General features: G+C 40.8%; 1 protein-coding gene across 1 annotated transcript in view; it reads right to left on the bottom strand.

Moving 5' to 3' along the window:
- LOC126163070 (uridine 5'-monophosphate synthase) overlaps positions 1–26328 on the bottom strand; it is a 106048-nt gene that overhangs the window by 10772 nt on the left and 68948 nt on the right. The window contains exons 5-6 of the mRNA XM_049919975.1: positions 17897–18182; positions 13075–13289 (exon numbers count right to left, since the gene is read on the bottom strand). Of these exons, the coding sequence (XP_049775932.1) occupies positions 13075–13289; positions 17897–18182 (501 nt within the window). The remainder of the gene's footprint in view (positions 1–13074; positions 13290–17896; positions 18183–26328) is intronic.

The following is a 26328-nucleotide window of genomic DNA, read 5'->3' as shown; positions in this document are numbered from 1 at the left end:
GAATAAAGTGAGGTCTCAAGTAAATAATTTTTCAAGCTACATTTAAATACTGATGTACTACTCCTTATACTTTTGATGCTGTTGGGTAGGGAATTGAAAATTTTCGTTCCAGCGTACTTTACCCCTTTCTGAATAAGTGTCAAGTTCTTTAACTCACAGTGGAAATCCTCTTTTCTTCTGGTGTTATGTTCATGATGTAGGCAATTCGTTTCATACAGAGTGGGGTTATTTATTACGAAGCACATCAGTGAATATATGTACTGAGATGTTGCTGTCTGTATTTCAAGTCGTTTAAAAAGATTTCGACATGAGGTTCGTGGGGGTACACCACAAATGATTCTTATTGCTCTTTTTTGTGTTGTGAGGATTTTCTTTGCGGCAGGTGTATTGCCCCAGAAGATGATGCCATAACACATGACTGAATGAAAATAGCCAAAGTAAGCTGACTTTGAGATGGTAATGTCATTAAAGCGTGACAAAATTCGTAAAGCAAATGTTGCCGATGTCAGCCGTTTTAGTGTTTGTAGAACGTGATGTTCCCAGTTCAGCCTACTGTCCACGTATACGCCTAGGAATTTTGATAAGTACACTTGCTTTATCATCTGATTATTCTGTGTGATAACTACACTCCTGGAAATGGAAAAAAGAACACATTGACACCGGTGTGTCAGACCCACCATACTTGCTCCGGGCACTGCGAGAGGGCTGTACAAGCAATGATCACACGCACGGCACAGCGGACACACCAGGAACCGCGGTGTTGGCCATCGAATGGCGCTAGCTGAGCAGCATTTGTGCACCGCCGCCGTCAGTGTCAGCCAGTTTGCCGTGGCATACAGAGCTCCATCGCAGTCTTTAACACTGGTAGCATGCCGCGACAGCGTGGACGTGAACCGTATGTGCAGTTGACGGACTTTGAGCGAGGGCGTATAGTGGGCATGCGGGAGGCCGGGTGGACGTACCGCCGAATTGCTCAACACGTGGGGCGTGAGGTCTCCACAGTACATCGATGTTGTCGCCAGTGGTCGGCGGAAGGTGCACGTGCCCGTCGACCTGGGACCGGACCGCAGCGACGCACGGATGCACGCCAAGACCGTAGGATCCTACGCAGTGCCGTAGCGGACCGCACCGCCACTTCCCAGCAAATTAGGGACACTGTTGCTCCTGGGGTATCGGCGAGGACCATTCGCAACCGTCTCCATGAAGCTGGGCTACGGTCCCGCACACCGTTAGGCCGTCTTCCGCTCACGCCCCAACATCGTGCAGCCCGCCTCCAGTGGTGTCGCGACAGGCGTGAATGGAGGGACGAATGGAGACGTGTCGTCTTCAGCGATGAGAGTCGCTTCTGCCTTGGTGCCAATGATGGTCGTATGCGTGTTTGGCGCCGTGCAGGTGAGCGCCACAATCAGGACTGCATACGACCGAGGCACACAGGGCCAACACCCGGCATCATGGTGTGGGGAGCGATCTCCTACACTGGCCGTACACCACTGGTGATAGTCAAGGGGACACTGAATAGTGCACGGTACATCCAAACCGTCATCGAACCCATCGTTCTACCATTCCTAGACCGGCAAGGGAACTTGCTGTTCCAACAGGACAATGCACGTCCGCATGTATCCCGTGCCACCCAACGTGCTCTAGAAGGTGTAAGTCAACTACCCTGGCCAGCAAGATCTCCGGATCTGTCCCCCATTGAGCATGTTTGGGACTGGATGAAGCGTCGTCTCACGCGGTCTGCACGTCCAGCACGAACGCTGGTCCAACTGAGGCGCCAGGTGGAAATGGCATGGCAAGCCGTTCCACAGGACTACATCCAGCATCTCTACGATCGTCTCCATGGGAGAATAGCAGCCTGCATTGCTGCGAAAGGTGGATATACACTGTACTAGTGCCGACATTGTGCATGCTCTGTTGCCTGTGTCTATGTGCCTGTGGTTCTGTCAGTGTGATCATGTGATGTATCTGACCCCAGGAATGTGTCAATAAAGTTTCCCCTTCCTGGGACAATGAATTCACGGTGTTCTTATTTCAATTTCCAGGAGTGTATTTGTTTTGGGTTTTTGTGGGTTGTCTGGAACTGGATAAAATTGTTTTTTTTTTCAGGTTTATTGAAAGGGAGTTAATACTAAACCAACCCAGAACTTCTTTAAAGATATCATTGACCTCGGATTCTAAGTTATTAGTTGACACATTATCCACCACAATGCTCATACCATCAGCGAACATTGTAAATTTACACTGCTTATTGATGGATAAAGGCAGGTCATTAACATATATGAGGAACAGCAAGGGCCCAAGCACTGATCCCTGTGGCACTCCATGCTGCACAATTCCCCACTCAGAGTCCACTATATATTGTGATACACTATCTGAAACATCTAGAATAATCTTCTGCTTCCTATTTTCGAGGTACGATTTTAACCAGTTCCCTACAGGTCCTGTAATTCCATAATGACAGGCCTTCTTGAAGAGTATCTGGTGATCTATACACAGTCGAACGCCTTTGATAGGTCGCATAAGACACCAATTGGCAGCCTCTTGCTGTTTATAGACTCTAGGACATCATTTGTGAATGAGAAAATTGCGTTATCTATTGAAACTCCCTGTTGAAAACCAAACTGCTGACTGTTAATGATGTTCAGGTCACCAAGGTGTGCCACAATCCTGTTGTACAGAGCTTTTTCTAGGACTTTTGAAAATGTTATTAATAGAGACATAGGGCGATAGTTTGACACATTTGTAGCATCCCCTGCTTTGTACAGGGGCCTGACAACAGAGTATTTCATTCTGTCTGGAAACACTCCTTGTTGCATGGATGTGTTGCAGATGTGAGACAAAACTTCAGTCGCTTCACTACAGCAAGCCTTCAACAGCTTGTTTGAAATATCGTTGATACCAGCAGAATGTTTATTTTTCAAAGACTGTATGATTTTTTTGATTTCATTGGCAGTAATGGGAAGCACACTTATTTGACTGAAAGGTTCTGGAAAATTATTTTTCATTATACAGGCAGCTTTATCTACAGAACCATGGCAACCTATCTGTGTTGGGACAGTTAAAAAATGTTGGTTAAAGATTTCAGCAATTTCCTCACTATTAGTTATCTCTGAGTTGTCAACAGTTAAAACAATATTTTTGTCTTTGGTGTAGTTTACAGTCCCTGTTTCTATCTTTATCACATTCAAGATTGTTTTAATTTTATTTTCAGAATTAGTAATTTCAGATGCTATACACATACTTTTAGAGTTTTTAATTACTTTGGCAAGGATTTTACAGTAAAGTTTATAATGTTTTAGCTGAGCAGGGTTGTTAGAAGTCTTTGATGCTATGTAGAGTTGTCTTTTTCTCTGACAGGAAGCTATGATGCCCTTAGCGAGCCATGGTTTTTTTGCAGATCTAGCAGGATGGACTCTGTATGACTTTTTTGGAAATACACTTTCAAAGATACCTGTTATCTCATTTGTGAACAAATTGTACTTTGAATTAGCAGTTTCTGCTAGATAAACAGGTGTCCAGTCAGTATGCTGAAGACATGATCTGAACGTTTGAATAGCTTCCTCACTTATTTTCCTTACTGTTTTCCATCTAAGTGAGGTGTCACTCAGAGGAATTCCCAAGCTGTTGAAAGTAACTCGTTGTCCGTCATGGTCAGACAGACCATTTATAACCATTTCAATATTAATATGGTTGACTTTACTCTGATCAACAAAAATGTTATCAATGAGAGTACTGGAAGAGGTTGTGGTTCTGGTGGGCGAGCTAACCACGGGAACAAGGTTGTACGTGCACATGAGATTTTCAAACTCCACCTTGCAGGGAGAATTAACCAAGAAATCTATGTTAAAATCCCCAACAACTACCATGCCCCTATTTTTTTTCTACTTAAGTACAACAAAAGAGTATCTAATTGTTTAACAAACACTTTAAAATTACCAAATGGTGCCCTGTAAACTGGCACAACTGTTAATCTGGAGACAGTGTCTGGCACCTCTATAGCACATACTTCAAAATGTAGATCAAAGCAGAATCTTTGTACATCTATTGCCGTGAACAAGACATTGTTTTTTACATATACAGCTGCTCCTCCTTTGTCCATATAGTTCCTGCAATAAGATGTTGCCAAAACATAGTTGGGAATAGGGACCACTTCAATACCAGCAGTGATGTGGTGTTCTGTTAGACACAGAATGTGGGCACTGTTTATACCTTTTGTGTCTTCTATATTTGCTGTGAACTGATCCAGCTTGCAGTATAGGCCTCTTATGTTCTGATGAAACACTGTTAACTTTTGTTTGTCTTTAATTGTATTGCTGTTTGAGTGAACTTTCGTTTGTGTATTAATTACTTGTTACAGATTTTTGTTACTGGACCAAATCCTGCTAGAGTTGACCCAGCTCACTAGTTTCCCTTGTTAGTTAGGGCTAAGACTGGTCTGCTTTCATGATCGTTATTGTTTAGGCCTATTATTTCATGAAAAGCTTTTCCAATGTCTGCTGCTAGTTTATTTTTGCCAAACTGATTTAGATGTAGTCCATGCTTTGTGAAGCAGTGTCTCTCATACCTATCTGTATCCAGTAGTGTCACATTCGTAAACTTAATGCAAAAGTGTTTCAGTTTACTATTCGTTAGGTGAATTTCCCCCCATGAACCATGGACCTTGCCGCTGGTGGGGAGGCTTGCGTGCCTCAGCGATACAGATGGCCGTACCGTAGGTACAACCACAACGGAGGGGTATTTGTTGAGAGGCCAGACAATCGTGTGGTTCCTGAAGAGGGGCAGCAGCCTTTTCAGTAGTGGGAGGGGCAACAGTCTGGATGATTGACTGATCTGGCCTTGTAACAATAACCAAAACGGCATTGCTGTGCTGGTACTGCGAACGGCTGAAAGCAAGGGGAAACTACGGCCGTAATTTTTCCCGAGGGCATGCAGCTTTACTGTATGATTAAATGATGATGGTGTCCTCTTGGGTAAAATATTCCGGAGGTAAAATAGTCCCCCATTCGGATCTCCGGGCAGGAACTACTCAAGAGGATGTCGTTATCAGGAGAAAGAAAACTGGCGTCCTATGGATCGGAGCGTGGAATGTCAGATCTCTTAATCGGGCAGGTAGGTTAGAAAATTTAAAAAGGGAAATGGATAGGTTAAAGTTAGATATAGTGGGAATTAGTGAAGTTCGGTGGCAGGAGGTGCAAGACTTCTGGTCAGGTGACTACAGGGTTATAAACACAAAGTCAAATAGGGGTAATGCAGGAGTAGGTTTAATAATGAATAGGAAAATAGGAATGCGGGTAAGCTACTACAAACAGCATAGTGAACGCATTATTGTGGCCAAGATAGACACAAAGCCCACGCCTACTACAGTAGTACAAGTTTATATGCCAACTAGCTCTGCAGATGACGAAGAAATTGAAGAAATATATGATGATATAAAAGAAATTATTCAGATAGTGAAGGGAGACGAAAATTTAATAGTCATGGGTGACTGGAATTCGAGTGTAGGAAAAGGGAGAGAAGGAAACGTAGTAGGTGAATATGGATTGGGGCTAAGAAATGAAAGAGGAAGCCGCCTGGTAGACTTTTGCACAGAGCACAACTTAATCATAGCTAACACTTGGTTTAAGAATCATGATAGAAGATTGTATACATGGAAGAACCCTGGAGATACTAAAAGGTATCAGATAGATTATATAATGGTAAGACAGAGATTTAGGAACCAGGTTTTAAATTGTAAGACATTTCCAGGGGCAGATGCGGACTCTGACCACAATCTGTGGGTTATGACCTGTAGATTAAAACTGAAGAAACTGCAAAAAGGTGGGAATTTAAGGAGATGGGACCTGGATAAACTGAAAGAACCAGAGGTTGTACAGAGTTTTAGGGAGAGCATAAGGGAACAATTGACAGGAATGGGGGAAAGAAATACAGTAGAAGAAGAATGGGTAGCTTTGAGGGATGAAGTAGTGAAGGCAGCAGAGGATCAAGTAGGTAAAAAGACCAGGGTTCTTAGAAATCCTTGGGTAACAGAAGAAATATTGAATTTACTTGATGAAAGGAGGAAATATAAAAATGCCGTTAATGAAGCAGGCAAAAAGGAATACAAACGTCTCAAAAATGAGATCGACAGGAAGTGCAAAATGGCTAAGCAGGGATGGCTAGAGGACAAATGTAAGGATGTAGAGGCTTATCTCACTAGGGGTAAGATAGATACTGCCTACAGGAAAATTAAAGAGACCTTTGGAGATAGACAACCACTTGTATGAACATCAAGAGCTCAGATGGAAACCCAGTTCTGAGCAAAGAAGGGAAAGCAGAAAGGTAGAAGGAGTATATAGAGGGTCTGTACAAGGGCGATTTACTTGAGGACAATATTATGGAAATGGAAGAGGATGTAGAAGAAGATGAAATGGGAGATACGATACTGCGTGAAGAGTTTGACAGAGCACTGAAAGACCTGAGTCGAAACAAGGCCCCCGGAGTAGACAACATTCCATTGGAACTACTGACGGCCTTGGGAGAGCCAGTCCTGACAAGACTCTACCATCTGGTGAGCAAGATGTATGAAACAGGCGAAATACCCTCAAACTTCAAGAAGAATATAATAATTCCAATCCCAAAGAAAGCAGGTGTTGACAGATGTGAAAATTACCGAACAATCAGTTTAATAAGCCACAGCTGCAAAATACTAACACGAATTCTTTACAGACGAATGGAAAAACTGGTAGAAGCCGACCTCGGGGAAGATCAATTTGGATTCCGTAGAAATACTGGAACACATGAGGCAATACTGACCTTACGACTTATCTTAGAAGAAAGGCAAACCTACGTTTCTAGCATTTGTAGACTTAGAGAAAGCTTTTGACAATGTTGACTGGAATACTCTCTTTCAAATTCTAAAGGTGGCAGGGGTAAAATACAGGGAGCGAAAGGCTATTTACAATTTGTAAAGAAACCAAATGGCAGTTATAAGAGTCGAGGGGCATGAAAGGGAAAGGGAAGCAGTGGTTGGGAAGGGAGTAAGACAGGGTTGTAGCCTCTCCCCGATGTTATTCAATCTGTATATTGAGCAAGCAGTAAAGGAAACAAAAGAAAAATTCGGAGTAGGTATTAAAATCCATGGAGAAAAAATAAAAACCTTGAGGTTTGCCGATGACATTGTAATTCTGTCAGAGACAGCAAAGGACTTGGAAGAGCAGTTGACTGGAATGGATAGCGTCTTGAAAGGAGGATATAAGATGAAAATCAACAAAAGCAACACGAGGATAATGGAATGTAGTCGAATTAAGTCGGGTGATGCTGAGGGAATTAGATTAGGAAATGAGACACTTAAAGTAGTAAAGAAGTTTTGCTATTTGGGGAGCAAAATAACTGATGATGATCGAAGTAGAGAGGATATAAAATGTAGACTGGCACTGGCAAGGAAAGCATTTCTGAAGTAGAGAAATTTGTTAACATCGAGTATAGATTTAAGTGTCAGGAAGTCATTTCTGAAAGTATTTGTATGGAGTGTAGCCATGTATGGAAGTGAAACATGGACGGTAAATAGTTTGGACAAGAAGAGAATAGAAGCTTTCGAAATGTGGTGCTACAGAAGAATGCTGAAGATTAGATGGGTAGATCACATAACTAATGAGGAAGTACTGAATAGGATTGGGGAGAAGTTTGTGGCACAACTTGACCAGAAGAAGGGATCTGTTGGTAGGACATATTCTGAGCCATCAAGGGATCACCAATTTAGAATTGGAGGGCAGCGTGGAGGGTAAAAATCGTAGGGGGAGACCAAGAGATGAATACACTAAGCAGATTCAGAAGGATGTAGGTTGTAGTAGGTACTGGGAGATGAAGAAGCTTGCACAGGATAGAGTAGCATGGAGAGCTGCATCAAACCAGTCTCAGGACTGAAGACCACAACAACAATAGGCGAATTTCTCTGTTCACACAAGACCAGTCTGCCAGGTCATCTCTCGTGGGCACAATTGTTAGTATTATGTTTGTATGCTGTAATAACTGCAGCAATACGAGTAGCTTTTTAATGAAAGTGCTGGCCTCGTTGCAATAAACATCGTTTGCTCCTGCGATTATCGCAACACAGTCTTTTTCCGTGAATTTAGCACATTCTGTGTGTATGTCTTCTACCACATTCACGAATTTTGCTCCTGGTTTAACAATTGCTGATATACATGAACCATCTTGAGCAGAGTTCGACATGCATGTCGAAATATTGCGAGCATGACTGTCTCCAAATATTTTTACATTATTTTTCCGTTGTGTTTGTTTATGCACGCGATCGAAACTTTTTCTTATGCAACCACGCGTGTTTTGTGAACACGTGTTGCCGTCTACTACAATTTTAGATGCACTGTTTTTGTTATTTGAATTATCCCTGTTTATCAAGCACTGAACTTTGTCCACTGTTGAGGCTTCTTTATTCACTTGTGGGTTTCCTTTCTTGTATATAAATGTGGCATCGTCGACGGTTACGTTTTCACGACGTACATAACACCAATCTACACACACTGTTGAAGCACTACTATTTTGTAGAGCTGTATATCGGTCTTGGAGGACAGCGTATTTCACTTCTAGCACTTCAATATCAGTTTGTAGCATTCTGATTATTTCGTCCTTATTTTTGATAATGTTTGAAAATTTACTTTCACACGCGGCTGCTATGCACGGCTCACAGGTCCACAAATAGTCATCAGTTACAAGTTTTAAGTTGATCTTGCAGCAATTTTCATGAAACCAGTACTTGCAGGTTCTACACTGAATTCCTTTACGAACTTTTCTGATACACAATTTACAATTACTATTACTTTTATCTTCATAACTGGGAGCTGAACCTACAAGTACTTTCTCTATCGGCGCCATCTTAATTTTTGCATTCCATGTTTTATGTGATGATGTATTTTTTATACATACTTTACATTGTGGTTTTTAACAGCTCTGTACATAGGGGGCTTCTTTGTCCCTACTGGTGGCAGTTTACATTATGCAACACTTAGCATTAATATTTATTTGGGTAAGTGACTTTGAGATGTGAGTAATGGACTGCCTAATTTTAAGACTGCACTTCATACTGTGTGTGTTCTTGGAGTCTTTTGCTTTGTCATGTCTCAATAAAATCTTGTCAATTTGCAAGCCGTTTGACTCAGCCTTTTGATAGTTGTCTCTGCCATTATTGACAGGAGTTAAAAATAACTGACTGCATGCACTGGTGCGGTGTTCTGCTACGGCAATGTCTATAGCCTTCCAGAGAGGGCCAGAGTGGTGCACACTCGGAAAGCAATTTGGGCTGCTCCCAGCAGGTCCGTCCTGCCATGGGACCAAGTAATGTCAGATTGTGTGAGAGGCCAGTGCCATGCTTAAAACTGCCCCTCCTACGGCCCTACAATCATCAAGCCTCTGTCTCTGCTTTTGCTCAATGTCCAAGGCCCATCCCCCCCTGCCCTGCTAAGTGTGTACCCATGGTCTCTGTTAAAAATTGTTGCTGTTCGTTCTAATATCGCCTGTGTCTTTTGTACCAGAATCCAAATATATTGATGTTTGATCAAAAACTTTTTTTTTAAAGTTGTGTTTTATGCCCATTTTCTGGACAATTTTCAGCCATGGCTGATTTCTTCAGTTCCCGTTCTTTAATATGTGGTGAGTGCTCTGCACAACACTCAGCAAAAGTGCAAATAGTTAAATCAGTGTAAATGCTACCACATTCACAGCAGACACCATACACGCCAGGAGCTCGAAGACCTCTATAAACATGGAGTAACATCTCTCTTATCTTGGAGGCAGGCCAGGACACAGTCTCAGTACATGTCGATTCAGCATGCATCCTATCTTGCTAGTAGCTGCTGCACAGTATGAATGCAATGTACCTGGCTTGGCCCCCTCCACCTGTTTATGAGTTTCTGTCATTGGTGACACCTGAAAGCTTCTGCAGTTGCTGTAGCCATTTTCTCTGAACATACGCTTCAGATGCTGAAATGCAGACTCGAGATGGTCATTGTCAGAAATAATATTTGCCCTGTGTACTAACTTGTTTAAGACCGCTTTCTTATGTACAGGGTGGTGAAAACTATTGTTGTGTAAGTACTGATCAATGTGCATAGTCTTCCTGTATAATGAATGACCAAGCCAGCCTCCTCCCTACTGTTCAGCTAAAACGTCGAAGAATGGAAGCTCCACATCCCTCGTCAACTTGACCACATGTACAGTGTCCATCCCAATATGTAATTTACTGTGAATTTCAGCATTTGAAGCTCATATTCAGAGAAACCAGTTACAGCAAGAGAGAAATTGCAAGAGACCCTCATGAACTGGTGGAAGAGGCCAAGTTGGCTGCATTCTGTCCATACTTGCAGGTACTAGCAAGATAGGCTCCATGATTAACAGATATAGACAGAGAGTGGTGTTTTGGCCTGCATCCAAGATATGATATGTTATACCCCATTAAAGACAACTTAGGTGTTCAGTTCCTGGCATGTATGGTGTCCTTTGTGAATGTGGTTGCATGTGCATAGAACAAACTATTGGCACTGATGTTGAGCACTGTGCAGAGCACTTGTGACATATTAAACATGGGGAACTGGAGTCGTGGCCAAAAATCAACCAGAAAAAGAGTATAAATTACAGTTTGAAAAGGCAAACATCATAATATCAGCATTGTGTTACAAAAGAAAAGGACAGCATTTTTTTTTAAAACAAAAAATAAAATTAAAAAAAGCAATAATTTTAACAGAACCGAGTTAGTAAACTGCTGCAGAAGCAAAGGGAACTTCACAGCAAAAATAAACATAGCCAAAGCCTTGCAGACAAACAAAAAGTACGCGAAGCAAAATGTAGTGTGAGGAGGGCTATGCGAGAGGCGTTCAATGAATTTGAAAGTAAAGTTCTATATACTGACTTGGCAGAAAATCCTAAGAAATTTTGGTCTTATGCCAAAGCGGTAGGTGGATCAAAACAAAATGTCCAGACACTATGACCAAAATGGTACTGGAACAGAGGATGACAGACTAAAGGCCGAAATACTAAATGTCTTTTTCCAAAGCTGTTTCACAGAGGAAGACTGTACTGTAGTTCCTTCTCTAGATTGTCGCACAGATGACAAAATGGTAGATATCGAAATAGACAACAGAGGGATAGAGAAACAATTAAAATCGCTCAAAAGAGGAAAGGCCGCTGGACCTGATGGGATACCAGTTCAATTTTACACAGGGTACGCGAAGGAACTTGCCCCCCTTCTTGCAGCAGTGTACTGTAGGTCTCTAGAAGAGCGTAGCATTCCAAAGGATTGGAAAAGGGCACAGGTCATCCCCATTTTCAAGAAGGGACGTCGAACAGATGTTCATAACTATAGACCTATATCTCTAACGTCAATCAGTTGTAGAGTTTTGGAACATGTATTATGTTAGAATATAATGACTTTTCTGGAGACTAGAAATCTACTCTGTAGAAATCAGCAAGGGTTTCGAAAAAGACTTCCGAAGTAAGAGTGACTTCAGGTGTGCTGCAGGGGAGTGTCGTAGGACCATTGCTATTCACAATATACATAAATGACCTTGTGGATGACATCGGAAGTTCACTGAGGCTTTTTGCAGATGATGCTGTGGTATATCGACAGGTTGTAACAATTGAAAATTGTACTGAAATACAGGAGGATCTGCAGCGAATTGACGCATGGTGCCGGGAATGGCAATTGAATCTCAATGTAGACAAGTGTAATGTGCTGTGAATACATAGAAATAAAGATCCCTTATCATTTAGCTACAATATAGCAGGTCAACAACTGGAAGCAGTTAATTCCATAAATTACCTGGGAGTACGCATTAGGAGTGATTTAAAATGGAATGATCATATAAAGTTGATCGTTGGTAAAGCAGATGCCAGACAGATTCATTGGAAAAATCTTAAGGAAATGCAATCCGAAAACAAAGGGAGTAGGTTACAGTACGCTTGTTCGCCCACTGCTTGAATACTGTTCAGCAGTGTGGGATTCATACCAGATACAGTTGATAGAAGAGAGAGAGAAGATTCAACGGAGAGCAGTGCGCTTCGTTACAGGATCATTTAGTAACTGCGAAAGTGTTACGGAGATGATAGATAAACTCAAGTGGAAGATTCTGTAGAAGATACACTCAGTAGCTCGGTATGGGCTTTTGTTGAAGTTTCGAGAACATACCTTCACCGAGGAGTCAAGCAGTATATTGCTCCCTCCTACGTATATCTCGCGAAGAGACCACGAGGATAAAACCAGAGAGATTAGAGCCCACACAGAGGCATACCGACAATCCTCCTTTCCACGAACAATACGAGACTGGAATAGAAGGGAGAACTGATAGAGGTACTCAAGGTACCCTCCGCCACACAATGTCAGGTGGCTTGTAGTATGGATGTAGATGTAGATGTAGATCCAGACTTCAATGGTACGGGAATGTGATGAGAATGGAGCCAACTAGATCAGTCAAAATAAATTTGGAAAGACAGGTGGATGCGAAAAGACCTCAAGGAAGACCTCAAACCTGATGGATGGACTTTATAAAGGCTGATCTAGTGACCAGAGGATGGGCAGTGGATGATGATCCCCATGAACAGGTGTATTTGGACAGGACGAAGTGGATGAGTCTCATTACCAGTACCCAGGAAACTGAAATTGTTAAATTATGATTTTGATGATGATGATGATGATGATGACAGAAGAATTGCCACCTTGGCACTGTATCTTAGCTATATATGGAAACTATTTTAGAAATGTTTCCTAACAAGTATTTTAACTGTGAACTGTGAGGTTTTTGATTATAGGATAGCATGATAATGGTACCTGGTAACAAAATTTGTAATCATCAGACAAAATGAAAGTATGACTGTAGACTAAAGCAAATACAAATAATTTCACTGTTTGGTTCCTGCTTTAACTGTGTGTTTGAAATATGTAATAATCACTTCTGTATTTGCTGTAATCAGTTTTGTCTTTCTAAATGAAGGCTACAGAAGCAGCATATGGCTGATAAGGGTAAGAATAGGGATACTAAGATGAACTGTGTCTCAAACATTTAAATACAAACATTCACACTGATAACTTACCAGATATATACTGCTGGGAAGCTAGATTTCCTTCAGAACTCATTTCCACAACTACAAAACATCCCCTTTTGCGTCCACCAATCTGAGATTTGAGACCATTTAGTATTCCATCACCCGGTAGTGCATGGGCTGTCACTGCATCAGCCCAGGATACTATGTGATGAGTTCCAGTGGAATACTGCAAGGTACTTATGTGACCTATGTCAGCAAATTTTCTGAAAATGGAGAGAGAGAAGCATATTATTTTACCAGGAAGTGGGCTGGTTACACTAGCATAGGTTGAGTCCAGAATGATGGTAGAATTGGGGGGGGGGGGGGGGGGGGGGGACATGCTGGAGAATAATTTTCTATCTCTGGAGTTCAGGGAAACTAGTGCTGTGTGGGGGCACCTGAACAGCTATATGGTAAAAAAGGCACTCATCTTCTGTATCATGTAGTATCTCTGACTTCTCATTTTTGCACACATTTCCTTTTATCTTTACCTTGCTCCTTTGTGACACTAGGTGAGTCCTTCTTAGCCGAGATTCTAAATACCTTCCTCCCCCCCCCCCCCTCCCCGCCCCCTCAATTATTTTCCTTTTTCTCCTTTGATGATGTAACATATGGTTTCAAAAGCTATGAGAGTTGTTATTTATTTTTGTGTATATCTGCAGTACCTCCTGAAAGTAAATTGAGGCCAGCACATAGATATCAACAGTTCTTTGTCATTTAAGAAATGTTGTAAACCAATGATGCAGGGGGTCTCATCAAGAAACTTAGTATTCTTGTATTCACATAACTGTACAGTTCCTTCTTAATGATCTATCTGGCTGTAATAAAAGTAAGTTTTTAGTTAACTGCAATGTAAACTACCACAGGACAACAAACATTAATAATGTTAAGCATGTGTGGTTCATAATTGAAGGCTTTGAAGCACAACTGTGCCAACATGTATATTAAAATACATATCTCTATAATGAACTGCAGAATTTAATTTATCAGGATTTTGAACATTTCCCACATGAATTTACACAATATTTAACATTTTTGGAACTGCTGATATAGAGTGATGTTTATCAAATGGATAGGAGTTGTCTTGAGGTTGCACCTTGAATATCAGCTAGTTCTTTGTAACAGAGATTTGGAAGTGTGGCTGCTTTAGAGTGCAGCTGTTTTGGGTCTCCTGAAGGCTCAGTCCAGTCCCTCCAGCCTACCCATCCCACGTCATGTCTATGTCACAAGCAGAACTTTGGAGACGCCATATTAGATTTCGTCCTAATCACTCGAATTCCATAATTGGTGGGTTTTATATTATAACTTATGTCATATGAATACATGCTTTTTAAAGCATCAACATATTGAAGATCTCTCAAAAAAGTGTAATTACTGGTACGATTTGTTGTTTTCTTCTTCTACTCTTTTGAGAACTGTGGTAGGGAAGACAAATGGTCGACTTTGGTTTACTGGGAGAATTTTAGGAAAGAGTGGTTCACCTATGAAGGAGAATGCATGTAGGATGCTGGTGCAACCTGTTCTTGAGTACTGCTCGAGTGTTTGGGATCCATATCAGGTCAGATTGAAGAAAGACATTGAAGCAATTCACAGGCAGGCTGCTAGATTTGTTACCAGTAGGTTCAAACAACACTTAAGCATTATGGAGATATTTTGGGAACTCAAATGAAGGGAAGGTGATGATACATTATTGGAAAAATATAGAGAACCAGCATTTGAAGCCAACTGCTGAAAGATTCTACTGCTGCCAACGTATATAGTGTGTAAGGACCACGGAGATAAGCTATGAGAAATTAGGGCTCATATGGAGGCATACAGACAGTTGTTTTTCCTTTGCTGTATTTGAGAGTGGAACAGGACAGGAAGCAACAAGGTACCCTCTGCCATGCACCATACGCTGCCTTAAGGAGTATCTACATAGATGTAGACATAGAAATGGTTTACTTACCAAAAGGCTGCAATTGTGAGGTAAGTCCTCTCAGAATAAAAGCAAGGTCTGTATTTCCTTGTCTCAATTTCTTTCCATGAATTTTTCAGATGACTACCAAACTGGTCTAGCATAAAAAGAGAACTATTCTTCAGTGAATCACCTTTCTTCTCTCCCATACTCAGTTAACCCATAATTTCATACCAGTCTTGTCCATCCAACCCCTGTCAAGTACAGGTGTGAACAATAACACCAGGTGGTATTTCAGAAGATTTTTCACTTTAAAATGATCAATGTATTAAGTTTAGTACAGTCAGAACTACATGAAAGGATAGCAGTCTAATGCATTTCTTAATGTCCAATTGTTTTTACAATTACAGTTTTAGCACCTTTCATGGCAACAGTTCTGTTACTCAGTAGATCAAATGTCAGAGGAGTTTCGTCCATGTTTGCCATTTGGCTTAGTTCCATACTGGTTTTCTTTAGATGTTGAATAATAAAGTGATGTAAAGATAATATTCTCTCTTCACACTCTTGTGGCATTTTATGAGATATTTTGGTTTTGGTTCGCAGGCTAAGACCATGACACTTCAAAAACCTGTAGCAGCAACAAACTCCAACCTTAAAGCCTGCTAAGTTCCTTTGTAGCACTAGCTCATGGATGGGTATTTGATCATTTTTTGTATTAGTTCCAATGGCATTTGGGCGGTGTCCTTTAATCCATTTCAATTTGTCATAATCTAGTTTTGGCCATTTTGTATTTAGTACTCTATTTGCACATTTATTCTTCTTTATTTTTTTCAGTTGTTCTTTTCTAGCTCACCAATGTTGAATGGTTTTCTCTGTTGGCGGAGAGCCGAAATGCCATTCAGCTGCTCTGTTTTCATGTTGTTCTGCATATGTTATTACTTTCAATTTATAGCCTGCGTCATATGAATACCTTTTATGTTTTTCCATTAGGAAACTAGCTACAAATAAAAATACTGCACTGTTACAGATAATATAAATCACTTTCAGTTCAAGTTCACTGACTCCATAGACTGCAATCATACATGATAGGCTAGACAGTGTTCTGGATATGTCATGGCAAGACAGGAGGGAGACAATGTTAGCAAGCTTGTGAATCCCCACAACTCACCTCATGTTCATCGCATCGGTGCACTGCTGCTGCCAGTCGAATCCAATGTTGCCAGGCAGATACAAGTTTCCAGCGGCATCAAATATATGGCCATTTTTAAGACTAGCGGGAATTTTAAACCAAACACTGGAAATTTTTCTATTAATTTTGAGTATAAGACTCATCTGAATTTTGGATGCAATTTTTTGTAGAAAAAAGTGCATCTTAAAGTCCGCAAAATATGGTTGTTCTTGGTATAATTTGTGATAAATTATCAATTATCGATGAATTGGCAATTCATGCCTTCAGGTGAACCACAAGATACAGAAACGTACGTATGGAAGTTTACTGCAGTATAGTTGATAAAGACACTGACCGACTATAACAAGGTTGGTTTGTTCGCATCTTTCTGTTTCCAATTTTTTTATTCATATTGAAGATATGCAATCCCACTAAGTTCTTAACTAGTATTGCTTGATGTCGCTAGTTTATTTCCAAATGTTCCTACTGATGAACCTACACTGAAGTGCCAAAGAACCACGTATAGGCATGCATATTCAACTATAGAGATATGCAAACAGGCAGAATACGGCACTGTGGTCAGTATGCCTCTACAAGACAACAAGTGTCTGGCACATGTCAGATCGGTTACTGCTGCTACAATGGCATGTTATCAAGATTTAAGAGAGTTTGAACATGGTGTTATAGCTGACGCACAATCGATTGGAAACAGCATCTCCGAGGTAGGGGTGAAGTGGAAATTTTCCCATACGACCATTTCATGAATGTGCCATGAATATCAGGGATCAAGTAAAACGACAAATCTCTGACATCGCTGAGGATGAAAAAAGATTCTGCAAGAACACGACTAATGATGACAGAAGAGAATCTTCCCGACAACAGAAGAGAATCATTCAACATGACAGAATGCAACCCTTCTGCAAATTGCTGCAGATTTCAATTTTGGGCCATCAACGAGTGTCAGCATGTGAACCATTCAACGAAACATTATCAATATGGGCTTTTGGAGCCGAAGGCCCACTAGTGTACCTTTAATGACTGCACAACACAAAGCTTTACGCCTGGCCTGGCCAATAACAACGACATTGGACTGTTGACTGAAAACATGCTGCCTGGTTGGAGGAGTTTCATTTCAAATTGTATTGAGTGGGTGGACATGTAGAGGTATGGAGATAAGCTCATGAATTCATGGACCCTGAATGTCAGCAGGGGACTGTTCAAGAGAGGCTCTGTAATGGTGTGGGGTGTGTGCAGTTGGAGTGAAATGGGACCCCTGACACATCTACATACGACTGACAGGTGACATATGCTTAAGTATTCCTGTCTGATCACCTGCATCCATTCATGTCCATTGGGCATTCTGATGGACTTGAGCAATTCCAGCAGGACAATGTGACACCCTAAATGTCCAGAATTGCTATAGAGTGGCTCCTGGGACACACTTTCGAGTTTAAACACTTCTGCTGGCCACCAAAATCTCCAGACATGAATATTATTGATCATATCTGGGATGCCTTGCAATGTGCTGTTCAGAAGACAACATTAGACTAACAATTTACAAAATTATTGCCATGTATCTGTGATTACCCAATGGCAAGAGACTTTAATCTATGGTACAACAACAGTGCCACACAAATGTAACTCATAGTTATTTGTAGACTATAGATATGCAACCTGTCTTTTCCATCAAAAAATTTCCATTCAGTCCTTAAAATGATAGTAACAACAAGCTCCATGACACACTATATGTAATTTTTCATCATTACCTGTCCTCCAAAATGAGGAAATTATGCTCTTTAGCAAGTGTTACTAATTCCTGCACAAAACTCTTGCTAAAATCTTCAATAATATCACAGTGTATTTTCAAGAGACATATGTGTTCAGCTACAGCTCTGGCCAAAGTTAACAAGTCTGCAGTTTTTGGCATATCTGCAGCTAAGCATAAGTTGCTCTTCTTCTTCGTCATTACAGCAAAAAGTTCTGCAGCTACAGAATTGCCAGCATAGGAAGCACGTTGTGCAAATGACATCGTTAGGCGGTTTGATTGCTCATCTAAAAATGAAAGGAATCACGATTAGCATTGTGTGCCAATCCATTTCTATCACACAAATATTTCATTAAACACTGGAGAATTATACGATAATGGTAAGTAACACAAATGTAGCATGGTATAAAATGCAAAACAGAAACACACAAAAAGAGCAGACTTTTTGCTGCAAAAGTGGTATTCAATGTAGTATCATAGGAATTCTCAGTAGTCAAACACGACATGTGCATTAGCTCCTGCAATATCCCTCATATTTCACAAAAATGTTTAAATGTTTAATGATGTAATTAGAACATTTATAATCTCTGACGTGTTCATTTGAAAATACATTTATTGCTCAGTCTGTCTCCCTTATACGCATTGAATTTATACCATCCCATCCTCATTTGGGATTTCAACAGTTTTCCTTGACCACTAAGGCAAATGACAGGCTAGTTCCCTGATTATGACCATGGTCAACCACATGTCCTATCCTCAAGGACAGCCTGTACTATCTTCATAAAGCTTGTTGTGTATGCTTTATCCTGTACCTATATTTTGATTTGTGTTGTATTATCTTGACAAATCTTATCACTGTGAGTTAATCCTTGGTTGGATAAAAATAAACAAAGTTAATCAGTGAGTGATGACAATTACCGACTTGTTTCACTGCTGACGACATTTCCCAAAATTTTTGAGAAAGTGATGTACTCTTGATTTTGGTGTGTTCACAGATCTGCTGGTAATAGATTCGCACTCACACGCCAGCAAATAGCAACCGGTCGGCACGCTGCAACAAACTGTGGGGGGAAGCGTTGGGGAGGGGTAGCGGACGGATGCAGGAATATGAACTACGACTTTGTCTAGCGCCTGACGTGCAACTACGGCTTCACGAGCCGATCTCTTTCGGATACAGCCGAAACTGCACGAGGTAGCAAAAGGAAAATTCGCTGTGCAGCGGGTAGCCGCCTGCCGCCTAGTAGCGCACGTTATCTATTGCGTATCTATCGAGTGTATAGTTTTCGTTGCCCTCGCGTGAACTAGGACAGAATCACCGTTATGATGATGAATTGCGTTCATATATATGTTCAGCGTGTGGAAGACGCTACTATTATAACAAGAATCTGATAAAATTCTTGATCATATGCACGTCAAGGAAAGTTACGTGTTGTCCCTCCACAATTAAAGGTGCAAAAGTTTTAGACATATTTGGGTAGTTTAAGGGTAAACAGTTCAACCAGGAGCGCAACTTAAAAAGTCACGAAAGAAACGCACATGCTTCGGAGAATAGTTATATGTAAATGAAAAGTCCGTTGTGCGGTATATCAGACCTTTCGAAGAAATGCAGTTATGACCACTTCTCAATGAAACATGCTATGTTCAAATTCGAATGGTTCAAATGGCTCTGACACTATAGGACTTAACATCTGAGGTCATCAGTCCCCTAGAACTTAGAACTACTTAAATCTAACCAACCTAAGGACAGAACACACATCCATGTCCGAGGGAAACATGCTGTGTCAATTACATCATAAAAGACTAAATTTGCTATACGAAACACGTTACTTTGCGTCAAAAAGTGTGGGGCGTATTACACTTCGGACAACGTCACACAGCGCGTCTTTATACGTCACCATTCAGAGAAATACGTGCCTAAAACAAAGGGCATACAAAACGTGAAAAACTAAGGGCATACATAACATGGAAACCCAAGCAACTAACTAAATAGGAGGCGTCTGTCCTTCCAACAGTTCTCGACGGGACGTTAAACACTTAATACCCTCCTCCTTAACGTGACCGAAGCTGGGACGGCAGCTTCAAAGTAAAATGCACGGTTACTCAACATCTATACTCCGCAAACCATCGTGAGGTGCATGACAGAGGGTATGTCCCGTTGTGCCAGTTATCAGGTTTTCTTCCTGTTCCATTTACGTGTGGACCGCGGGAAGAATGATTGAATGACTTTGTGCGTTCAGTAATTATTCTAATCCTATCCTCACGATCCCTATATGAGCGAATGTCTATGTTCAAGAGTCTCCCAGTGTGGAGGCCTGGATGGAAAAAAACCCTCTTTTAGCAACAAACAATTACATTTATCTTCTCCTTCGAACATAGATGATGCCGATGATCTGGAATGAATTCCGCCCGACGTCGGTGTTATGCCAGAGGCGGTCAACAACAATGAAACCGCGGTCATGTTTTTAGCATTGATCGGGTGAGCCGCTGTCGGCAGCTGGCACAGTCGCCCGTTGTCTGCTACAGCGTTGCCAACTATACGATAAATTATCGCGATATACGATAATTACAATGTGAACAAGATATACGATAGTACATTGCTGATAACTGTGGAATCCACGATAATTTTTGTGATGCTTTAAAATGAAAATAAATTGATATTTGTAGTAATTTCACACAATAATAATGTGTTTTCATATATTTAAGTCCATACTCCATTCAATAAAAGCAATTTCTTCTCTTTCACCCGTCCGCTCCCCGCAACAGTTCCACGTCTCTTAACTGTATATTCTCTTCCGGGGAATACTCTCACTTCCTAACGAATATTGTTACACAACCGATATGTGCCATCAACCATTAGGTCATCGTCATCAGTTGCCGGTGAGATTGGGACGTGAATGCACGGGTGCTCTTTAAGGACTACTACTTTTTTTTATTCCTAACGGAAATTTAAGTGTGGCGTTCTTCAAATAAATACTGTAACAAAGCGGCAACAGTAATTTAGAGTCTCCATCGACTCCACTGACGAAATTGAGGCTGTATGGTGAGAAACGTTTGAAGCAAGTAAAATATATTAAAAAAGTTACGTGCCCTAAGATGTGTCGGGCCCCTATAAAAGACGCTTGACTTTTCACCACACTCGAAGTCGTCCGATACGCTTGATACGCAGAGCAAGAAGGCTGAAATATTGCTACGTGGATTTCTGGCAGAACATAAGTGGGTTAGTGGCAACAAACGACTTTTCACATTGGTGTGTAGAATGTATGAGTCTGGCGACATAACATCTGACTTTCGGAAGAGTATCATCCACACAATTCTGAAGACTGCAAGAGGCGACAAGTGCGATAATTATCGCACAATCAGCTTAACAGCTCCTGCATTCAACTTGCTTACAAGAATAATATATAGAAGAATGGAAAACAAAATCGAGGATGTGTTGACGATGATCAATTTGGTTATTCTGACTGACGTGAGGTTGATAATGGAAAGAAAAATTAAGAAAGCAGGTTCATAGTATTTGTCGACCTGGAAAACGCGTTCGAGAATGTAAAATGATGCAAGATGTTCGAAATTCTGAGAAAAATAGGGGTAAGCTATAGGGAGAGGAGGATAATGCACAAGAGCCAAGAGGGAATAATGAGAGTGGACAACCAAGGACGAAGTGCTCGGATTAAAACCGGGTAGCTTCAGGTGTGGATTTAAAATTCAAGGTGAAAGGATATCAATAATACGATTCGCTGATGACATCGCTATCCTGAGTGAAAGTGAATAAGAATTACGTGATCTGCTTAATGGAATGAATATTCTGATCAGTACAGAATAAGGACAGAGTAAATACAGGAAAAACTAAAGTAATAAGAAGTGGCAGAAGTGAGAATAACGAGAAACTTAACATTAAGAAAGAGGGTCACAAAATAGATGAAGTTTGGAATTTTGTTACCTAGGTAACAAAATAACCATTGACGGACGGAGTAAGGAGGACATCAAATGTAGGCTAGCACTGGCAAAAGGACGTTCTATCAGTATCAAACATGGGCCTTTATTTGAGGAAGAAATTTCTGAGAACGCACGTCTGGAGTACAGCTTTGTATGGTAGTGAAATGTGGACTGTGGGAAAACCGGAACAGAAGAGAATTGAAGCATTTGAGATGTGGTGCTACAGACGAATGTTGAAAATTAGGTGAACTGATAGGGTAAAGAATGAGAAGTTTCTGCACAGAATCGGAGAGGAAAGGAATATGTGAAAAACTCTGACAAGGAGAAGGGAGAGGATGATAAGACATCTGTTAAGACATCAGAAATGACTTCCGTGATTCCAGAGGGAGCTGTAGAGGGCAAAAACTGTAGAAAAAGTGCCTTTCCCAATTCTAAAATTGATGAAAACATACAATTAAGTAGAACAAAAGCCACAGGACTGATAAAGAATGTCATAGGTAAGCGTCATTTGGATGAATTGAATGAAGTTCTACGAAAACAAAAGTTCGGTTGCAAAATTGACGAACCTACCGACATTTTTGTGCGGTATTTTGATGAAGGTAGCTCCAAAATAAATACTAAATTTTGGCAGTTGTTATAAGTTTTTGAGAAGAAAGATGCACATCCGCTCATGTAGGTGCTACTGCTAATGGTTTGTACGATCTCCTACGTAACACCTCATCAGTACATAGTATTTCTCTTGAAAATTTGGTAGGATTTGCTTCAGATGGGTGCAACACAACGATGGGGAAAGAAATTCTGTTGCTAGTCGACTAATTTGAGGTTTTCCTGGCAATTTTATAGTGAAATGTAAATGCCATCCATTGCAAACAATTACAAAGGATATGTGAAGGCACTGCAACGGATACATATACATTCTTTAAGCATAGATCAAAAAGAATAGTCTAATTTGCGGAATTCCAAGAGTTTTGTAATATCGAACCTAACACGACACTGCATCCGTCTCAAACAAGATGTTGTCTTTGTTAACTTGTTTCACATATTATAGAATAGTGGAATGCACTGCAATTATTTTTCACTTCCAAGTGGGAAGAAGAAAGCCTGTATGCAGCTGAACACTTAAAGTCATTCCGGGGCAACTTTGAACGTGTAATTTTTATATTTCTCGAGTGGATTCTACCCAACTTTGTGTCAATGAATAAGTATTTTCAAAGAGAGAAATTAGTAATTTGCTCTTCGCATGATAGAATGTACAAAACACACAAAGAAATCCTTCTCTGCTACATGTCTCCTGATTATATCAACAAAACTGATTCCACAAACGTAGGTCCAGCAAACTAAGCCCAACTTGTGCCTTATACACAAGTGTACGAGGGTTGGAACTTTAATAGTGGCAACTATTTATTTACAGTTTGTACAAAATAGATACGTGTTTCAAAGTTTTACTGGTGTTGAGAGTAGTCACCAACATTGTGTATAACGTGTTACCAGCCATGTGGAAATCGTAGGATACCCTTAGCAGTGTCACTTGCGTTGACAGTTCGAGTGGTGCGGTCTATTGTCCGCCGAATTTGTAGCAGTTCTGAAGCAAATGCCGTGAAGAGTTTCCTTCAGTTTAGAAATTGAGTTGAACTCAAGAGCACTTAGCAGCCCCATCAGTCAAACAAATCAGTAGGCCCTAATACCTTGCACTGTACATGCTTGAGCATTGTCCTACAAAATGATGGTCAGGTCCTGCAGAAAGTGTCATCACTTCTGTCTCTAAGCTGGTTGTAGGTTGTGTTCCAAAAATGAACAGCAGAGAGACAGAATTGAGGACACTTTCTGCAGGACCTGACCATCATTTTGAAGGACAATGCTCAAGCACATACTGATTTGTCAGACTGATGGGCTACTAAGTGCTATACCACCTACTGCACTCCCCTAACTTGAGTCCTCGTGAGTTCAACTCTGTTTCTAAACTGAAGGAAACACTTCATGGCATTCACTTCAGAACTGCTGCAAATTCGTCGGGCAATAAACCGAGCCGCTCGAACCGTCAACGCAACTGTCACTGCTAAGAGTATCCTACGACTTCCACATGGCTGGCAACTGGTTATACACAATGCTGGTGACTACTTTGAATGTCAGTAAAACTTTGAAACAGGTATCTATTTCGTACGAGCTGTAAATAAATAGTTGCCACTATTAAAGTTCCAACTCTCCTATTTAGATGTAGGTGTGATTAAGATCATGAGCCAATCGGAAAACATGTCACAAAAATCTAGTCATTTCCACTACACAGTGCAACAGTTCCTTATAATGTCTTGTTGTGAGATAAAAGGAGTGGTATTATTTCAAAAATTCTGTTCTAAAAATGTTGAGTTGGCTAACACCAGAAATAGCACTGGCAAAAAGTGCTAAAAGGCCATCAATGCTTGTTCCACTTCTATAAAAAGGTTCAGAAGATTTCTCAAAAAGACAAGATGCTTGTGCAAATTACTATCAGAGGAGAGGAGAGAATTTCCCGAAAATCAAAGAGGTAGACGATTTTCATAAAGAACACTAGTGACCTTCATGGTAACCAAGAATTCCTCCAAATAGGAAACTGTGAAAGATATATTAGTTTCACCAGATTCCAATGCTGGTTGTGAGTGGGTATTTTAGAAAATGAATTTAGTGAAGACGCTGTTGAGAAATACGTTACATTCAGGTACAGTAAGCTCACTTCCCAGCTTGTCAAGAATTCTGTACAGTTCGAACCAACCAGTATAATGATTGGATCAATGAACACGTCCAACATTTATGCCAAGGAGAGAAGGAATCTCCTCGGAATAGTGATGCCGAGGTGGAGTTCAATAACGATGCCTATTAGGGTGAGTTTAATTATATTACTATTTGTAATTATATTACATACCCATGCTACTTTTCAATCGGGTTTGCACAAAATCTGTGATGCTTTGGAATCTTCCGAGTTTATCTTGTTCTGAAGTAGATTAGTGCAAAGGATCGCGATTTGAGATGTTTGGGTTCGTAATTCGCAAATTTTATGGATAAAAATTTTAAGAGATGAAGACTTTGCTATTCGCGATTGAAAACATGTATTGTTTATGTCATATTATCAACATTATTGTTTTTATGGTTTATGACTTTCAGTATAGGGTAATTTTAGATAAAAATTCCATAATTTCGTTGGCAATGTTGGTTTGCTACACTGTGGCTATCCTTAACACTAGGACAGGGGCTTATGGACAGCCTGGAAGGACCAACTGGTCATTTTGATGGGTGTAGTTTTATTTGCCTTTTTTAAAAATAATAAACAAATTTGGATGTATACTAATTTATTTCATACTATTTACACAGTTTACGTGACTAAAGTTTCGCTTTTTCTGTAGAATCACACGGTAGAATGAACATTTTATATCTAATAATTAATCCAAATACATATGACAACAAAATGTGGAATGGTTAACTCCCCTTAGTAAAAACAAGTGTTAATATTAAATTTTGAATAGCACAATATATTGTACAGAAAACAATTATAACCTTCATTCCGCTCATTCAAATCTACCTGCTGCAGGGTGACAAATACGAGTATTCAGTGTTGCCTAAACATGGTCCACATACATACTTGCTGTACTTCATACATAATTACTGGCTCCTATTCTTCCCTGTACATCCTCCAAGTCTCGTGAATGTTGCTATATTGCAATACTGTATAAGCAAATCTGTTTCTACATCTACACTCATGCTCATAAATTAAGGATAATGCTGATACATGGTGAAACAACACTCTGGTGGGCGGTTTGCGGGTTTAAATCACCTCGGGGTATGACCATACGGTGCATTTGACCTGCGATCATTGCACGGTGGTGCTGGCAGCAGTCCACATATGCAGAAGTGTGTTGGTGCCTGTCAGAGTACGGTGCAGCCAGTAAGTATGCAGACGTTTTCAGGCGTGCTAATGATGACTGTGTGTTGAAAATGGCTCAAAGAACACACATTGATAACGTTATGAGGGGTAGAATACTAGGGCGACTGGAGGCTGGTAAAACACAGCAGGTTGTAGCATGGGCCCTCCGTGTGCTACAAAGTGTGATCTCAAGATCATGGCAATGATTCCAGCAGATAGGAAACGTGTCCAGGCGCTACAGTACAGGACGTCCACAGTGTACAACACCACAAGAAGACTGATATCTAACCATCAGTGCCCGCAGACGGCCACGGAGTACTGCAGGTAGCCTTGCTCGGGACCTTACCGCAGCCACTGGAACAATTGTCTCCAGACACAGAGTCTGCAGTCGGTTGAACAGACATGGTTTATCACCTGGAGAGTGGAAAGTGCATTCCCTCCTTGAAAGGGACCTGTATGAAGGTTGTGGTTTGATGGTGTGGTGTGGTGTGGGATTATGACTGGTGCACGTACACACCCTGCATGTCTTTGACAGAGGAACTGTAACAGGTCACATGTACTGGGACGTCATTTTGCACCAGTATATCTGCCTTTTCAGGGGTGCAATG

This window comes from Schistocerca cancellata, chromosome 2, assembly GCF_023864275.1.
Source record: "Schistocerca cancellata isolate TAMUIC-IGC-003103 chromosome 2, iqSchCanc2.1, whole genome shotgun sequence".
Classification (NCBI taxonomy): domain Eukaryota; kingdom Metazoa; phylum Arthropoda; class Insecta; order Orthoptera; family Acrididae; genus Schistocerca; species Schistocerca cancellata.
Note: the sequence above shows the minus strand (reverse complement) of the source record. Positions and strands in the feature narration are given on the sequence as shown.